This window comes from Octopus bimaculoides, chromosome 1 (genome assembly GCF_001194135.2).
Source record: "Octopus bimaculoides isolate UCB-OBI-ISO-001 chromosome 1, ASM119413v2, whole genome shotgun sequence".
In the NCBI taxonomy this organism is placed as follows: domain Eukaryota; kingdom Metazoa; phylum Mollusca; class Cephalopoda; order Octopoda; family Octopodidae; genus Octopus; species Octopus bimaculoides.
In genome coordinates this window covers 168158684-168165370 of record NC_068981.1, presented here as the reverse complement: position 1 = coordinate 168165370, position 6687 = coordinate 168158684, and the positions used below count along the sequence as shown (strand labels likewise).

General features: G+C 36.4%; 1 protein-coding gene across 4 annotated transcripts in view; it reads left to right on the top strand.

Annotated features, from left to right (window-relative positions):
• LOC106883200 (differentially expressed in FDCP 8 homolog) overlaps positions 1-6687 on the top strand; it is a 65948-nt gene that overhangs the window by 46201 nt on the left and 13060 nt on the right. For all 4 annotated transcript variants that reach the window (XM_014934130.2, XM_014934124.2, XM_014934143.2 and 1 more), the window contains 3 exons: positions 1892-1997; positions 3172-3299; positions 5973-6086. In XM_014934130.2, coding sequence (XP_014789616.1) covers positions 1892-1997; positions 3172-3299; positions 5973-6086 — 348 coding nt within the window. The remainder of the gene's footprint in view (positions 1-1891; positions 1998-3171; positions 3300-5972; positions 6087-6687) is intronic.

Sequence of the window (6687 nt, the reverse complement as noted above, 5' to 3'; positions counted from 1 at the left end):
TAATCAGGCCATAGTTCTGTCACTGAATCAAATGCAGCAAATGGTGGAATCGACACCGTTGTCGAAGCAGCTGAAAAATAGCCACTGGGATCGCCTTCAACTTGTCGAGCACCAAACAGTTTTAACAGAGCGTCCATATCTCTCTGATGTTGTTGCATTTGCTTTTCCATTTGTTCCCTAAACAATTTTATAAGCTCTACTGTCTGTTTTTCATTCATTGTTATTACGATGAATAATTTTACGGTAAAGTAAGCATGTAATCCTATCGGTATCGGCGACGCCAATAAACTCTGTTGTATTCCTCTCGGGAGACTCGCAGAGAAAAGACGAGTTGTACAAATTTAATTATTACATTTATTATTCAATTACATACAAAGAACACACTCACCGAAAGTTCGATGTTAATAAAACAAGAGTCATGTCCGCCATATCTATCAATGACATTTTACTACCCCAGTCGTTCAGAACAACAACAATGAAACAATGAACTCAGAAACACGAGACGTCAGACATTGAAACACGAGACGTCAGACAAATAACAAATCTAACAGTCCCTATAACAGGTCTTCTTGAGTACAACAAGGCACCAAGCATCTCAGTCCTGTTATATATATGTATGTGTGTGTGTGTATGTGTTATTGTCTTCTTGCTTTGACTTCACATGATAATTGTAAAATGAATGTCATTGTCATGCAAGTGGCTTATAAGCTTCCATGGAAACATCCCTGGTCATAGGGAAATATTCCTTTACTTGGAAACAGGTGAAGATTGGCAACAGGAAGGGCATCTGACTGTAGAAAATTTGCCTGAAATAATAGTGCTTTCCAACCCGTGCGAGCATGGAAAAGTAGATGTTAAATCAGTAATGATGCTGAACAACAGTAAAAAGACAGCTACACAACTCATGGAAGCCATTTTCATGAGTGACCTCACACCACTGAAAATGTAAATTGACTCATAAAGGTTTCTAACTGGTTCTGATAGCTTTCCTACTGATTAGTTTCTCTGCTGATCTATGTTGCTCCTATACAAGCAAATATAACCTAAAATATGTGAAGAAGATCTCTTAGCATCAGGAGTTTTTGGTGTATGAACTGTCAACTCTCCGAAAATGAAGATGTCATTGTTGCATTTTAGCAATAGACCAACTCTAATCAAGCAGATTAGGGTTGATCAAAGTCAGCCAGGTAAATTTCTCAATCATTCTAGTCATGATCATCCTTTTTGTTTTTTATTTTTCTTGCCCAAACATAATGACTTTAGGATTTTATTATAAAATATGTCTGTTATAGGTGCAGGTATGGCTATGTGGTTAAGAAGTTTGCTTCTCAATGTGGTCTTGGGCTCAGTCCAATTGTGTAGAACCTTGGGCAAATGTCTTCTACTATAACCATGAGTCAACCAAAACCTTGTGAGTGGATTTGGTAGATAGAAACTGAAAGAATTCTATGTATGTGTGTGCACACATATGTTTGTATGAATGTGTTTGTATATATCCTTGTCGAGACATCACGTAATGGTTGTAAATAAGCATCATCATCATACAAGAGAGGTTGTTTCCAGATTTCTGTGAAAAACATGTCTGGTTGTGGGGAAAATATTACCTTGCTTGGTGACAGGTGGGGCAACCAGCTGTAGAAAATTTGTGTCAACAAATGCTGTCTGACAAGTTTGGAAAAGTGAACATTAACTGATATTTTTGAGGTGGCAGGATGTGATATAAAGGAGGTTTGGCTGCTATTTTTAGAAATTCAAGCAGCCATGTAGAGGTTCTCTTAACTAGTTCATGAAAAATGCCCAATACAGCTGATGTTGTCTTTGGTTGGTAGGTTCATTGTTTGTTTCTGTCTCTTTTGATAAACTGTACCATTATTTTTTATTCCTACTTCAGATTGCCCAGGGTCAAAGCATCATCACTGATATTTGTCCTGAACGAGGCCTTAGTCTTCAGAAATTTCGATGCGTTGATTGTCGTGAACCAATTGAATTTCAAAGTAGTACGTATTTTATTTATATTACTTTTGGTTTTAAATAAGTTCGGTCCATAGTGGTTCAGGCCATGTCTAAATTTCAGATGAAATAGCACTACCTGGTTGTATTATTTTTTTCCTTTTTAATTTTCAAATCTCTTTAAAGAATACATATTGATACCTGACTGGTGCTTTCTTTTATCAATCCCAAAAGTTAGAAAGGTAAAGTTGATAATGGCAGGATTTGAACTCAGAATGTAATAAGCTGGAACAAATGCTGCTAAGCATTTTGTCAGTCTAGTTAAAGATTCTGCCTGCCTGCTACCTCATGACTACTACTACTACTACTCCTGATGATAATAATAATAATAGCTGAAATACAAAAAATGTGGTACCTTAAAGCAAAAAACTGTTCCTATTATTGTAAGTGTCCTAGGTATGATAACAAAAGGGGATGTCAGAAACATCTAGACAACATCCTAGGAAAACCATGTTTCAGAGAAATCCAAAAGATTGTGCTGACAAGTACTGCCCACATCCTTAGAAAAATCCTATCAATTTCAATGTCTGTGTTGTTTTAAAATGGAGATATTTCGCTACTGCCCATGCCACTTCCCCTCTGCAAGTTTTCAGTTATACTGTTGTTGTTGGCACTCCGTCGCTTATGACATCGAGGGTTCCAGTTGATCCGATCAACGGAACAGCCTGCTCGTGAAATTAATATGCAAGTGGCTGAGCACTCCACAGACACGTGTACCCTTAACGTAGTTCTTGGGGATATTCAGTGTGACACAGTGTGACAAGGCTGACCCTTTGAATTACAGGCACAACAGAAACAAGAAGTAAGAGTGAGAGAAAGTTGTGGTGAAAGAGTACAGCAGGGTTCGCCACCATCCCCTGCCGGAGCCTCGTGGAGCTTTAGGTGTTTTTGCTCAATAAACACTCACAACGCCCGGTCTGGGAATCAAAACCGCAATACTATGACCGCGAGTCTCCTGCCCTTACCACTGGGCCATTGCGCCTCCACTGTTATACTGTAACATCTAACATCTCTTCGACTTGACTTGCCTAAGGGTGCTGTGTGTTCCTTGGCAAGTGATTGCAACAAACATGCAGATTAAAAGTGAATAACAATAATAATAATAATGTCATTGAAGTAACTATCGGTGATAGTAACATAGAAATTGAATTATTCTTGTAGACCAAGGCTGGTCTGAACCCCGTCTTTGTGATTATTCTGGCCTTTACTATTGTGAGCTGTGTCACTGGGGTGATGAGATGGTCATTCCTGCCAGAGTTGTCTCCAACTGGGACTTTGAACCACAGAAAGTAAGTACACTTACACTATCTTAACAGTTTTTTTTTTTTTTTACATTGCTTCAGCTATATATCATTTCCTAACTACCACTTCTTAGTATGTAATAAGGCCACTATGTGGTTACTTGACATGTTAGCTAGAAACAACAGCAAAATCTTCCTGAAACCACACCTGACCATTAAAAAAAAAAAAAATGGGAAAGGACACTTCAGATAGCATAATCCTCAATACTCTTAAAAAGACAGGATGGTTATGGTTGGAATGGCTTTGATTATAGGTTTGCTTGATTTGGACTGATGTGAGTCTAAACAACAATCACCACCACCAGCATAACTTATGAATTACATTATTTATTAAGGACAAACACAAGGCTGTTATGAATGCTTTATGGAGAAAAAAGATTTAGAAAAGAATTTAGAAAAAAGTAAAGTTAGCTTCTTGAGTCATCCTGGTGTATATATTGCCTACCTGAATGGGATGCTGGTCCAACACAAGATTACTGGAGCTACATGAAATAAAGTGTTTTACTGCCTGGTCCAGGGATCAAAACAACAATTTTATGGCCACAGTCAAATGACTGAAACAATTTTATGATCATGAGTCCAACTGCCTGAAATGGCCATAGACGACTGCTTGTAGTGAATTGAGTGCCTCTAAGGAAAGTATATATATGAATTCATCAACTCAGTTGATATTAGTAAATAATTTTTTAGAGCTGTTTTACATTTATTTTCCCCGGTGTTTGATTCCCCGTAGCCACCTGCTGGCAACTTTTTTTTTTTACCCAATCTTTCTCAGTTATACTGCTTTCAAAATTTACTTTCTTGTCTTTAAAATACCAGCACATTCAGCACTTCCAAAGTTTGTTTATAAAATGGTCTCACATTTGGAAAGCTATTACTTGGCATTAAAACTGAGGGTAATTGTTATCAGAGGCTGCATATGTTAATGGTACGGAGCATTCAGCTGGAATCTGAGGGGTATGGGGTTCACTTCCCTGCAACCACCTGCTGGCAGCTTTTTTGTCCTACCCATGCCAGCATGGAAAATGCATATTAAAGGGTGATGACGATGATGGTGATAATACTATCCTAAGTGAGACTGCTGGCTTTTTGAAAATCTAGACATTGATATTGATGTTGAAGCAATTGTTTTAACGCACAGCTTGATTTGTTTCTTGTTAGTAACTATCGTCCAATTTTCTTTTTGATGTCCATTTTTCTATGCTTGCATGGGTCAGATTGAATTTATTGGGGCAGATTTTCTATAGCTGGATGCCCTTCCTGTTGCCAACCCTCACTTGTTTCCAAGTAAGGTAGTATTTCCCCATGGTTTGATGTGTATTTCATGGAGACTGGAAACAAATGACATCACTTGTATGAGAACGATACTCATTTACACCCTTCACATTGTGTCAGGGCAAAGGTACACACACACACACACACACACACACACACACACACACACACACACACACACGGCTTCTTTTAGTTTCTATCTGCTAAATCCACTCACAAGGCTGTGGTTGACCTGAAGCCATAGTAGATGGCACTAGCTTCAGGTGTTGTGCAGTGGGACTGAACCCGACACCATACAGTTGAGAAGTAAGCTTCTTAACCACACAGCAACTCCTATGTCTATAACTCACATATAAACTAGAAATGGAGTCTGTTTTCAGACAAGCAAAGTCATGAGTTTTCATTAAATTAACATTTTAACCTCATAACAAGATGTACAGTGTCACAATGGCTAAAGAGGATTTAATAAATTACTGATGCATAAACAGTACTTTGTTTTTGTGGCTATACTCTACTCCAGGATATATTAATAAATGTCTAGACAGATATAAACATCTTGTCTGCGTATTCAGCATTTTTGTGGACTGAAAAAGAGGGATCAACTAAACTAGTTTCAGTTGAAAGATTTGTCTCTCTTTATCATAGTTAATTAATAGTAGTGAGCTGTTGACAACAAAGTAAAATCTAGATCTTACATATTTCATTTAACCCTTTGTCTGTCCAAAATATTTTCATAAGCTTGTCCTAAATGTCCATGTTTGTTTTCAGACTTTTGGTTAGCCCTTATTTTATATATTCTGGGTAATTTAAATCTTTCCGTTCATAAGTTCCAAGTTATTCTGGTGGGTGAAAAAAAATTAGGAATGTGTATTATATTTGGTGCATGGATACCAGGAAAATATATCCTATGTATCACATATGATACACTACACAGGACAGGCAAAAGGTTAAAACTAAAATTTAAATTCTCTGAATGATGTGGACTGATGAAGTAATATAGCAAAGCCAAAAAGAAAAAAAGTATTAATATATATAAATTGATATATATATATGACACCTGTCCTTCAATTGATACTTATTTATATCTTATTCACCTATCTCGGAACATGCTCTTTGCAAATTCTGAAGCGTATTATTGACTGTATATTCAATAAAATATACATGTCTGAATAACTCAAGAGCAGATTATATACTCAGCTGGGTCAAATTGTCTGTATGCACTACAGGAATATCATTCTGTTGGTATTTCTGTACCAAAGTTGATATTTACATAATACTGTGTATATTATCCTGACCTAATGAGGTACCTCAACTTGAGTACCTAATTCAACTGAATCTTATTTATATTTTAAATAAACATACATATATATATATCTTCTGTTGTAGGTAAGCCGTGCCAGTCGACAGTTCTTGAAATTAATGTTGAAAAAGCCTGTCTTAGATCTTGAAAAACACAGTCCACTTATTTTTAATATGTCAGAAGAATTACGTCAAATTCTTGTAAGTATTCTTTTGTAATTCTACCAATTTGTGTGAAGTGACTTCCAAGGAAACCTAACTATTAATTTTTCACATAAGTATATGTGGGATATTGTAATCTTCATGCTTCATACCGAAGGATATTAGTGATGTAAATAAGGAGAATCCAATTGTTGCTATTATGTTAAACTGTCGTATGTCCAAATTTGGCCAAATGCATTTTTTTCCAATATTTCTTTTTGCTTGCAATAGCCGATTCTTTTGGTCAAACTATTGTATCTCCAGCTGATTTAGATGCCAAGATATCAAAAATTGTCAAAGTGTAGTACAGTGGTTTTGCTATGGAATGGTGAAACTATTTTTTCGTTTTATGAAAAAGCAACGTTTTGGACTTACGACACTTTTGCATAATAGCAATGAAATCAAAGAATCTTGTTTCATCAGACTGGGAACTTACCTATAATTTGCATCACTAAGCTATTTTTTGTTTGTTTTTTTTTTCATACATATGTATGTAGTATGTATGAACTTTTAAGTACAAATTGAACTGTGTCTTATATGTTTGTGTGTGTGTGTGTGTGTGTGTGAGATTGTGTGTGACTGACCTTGTGTATTGATCATG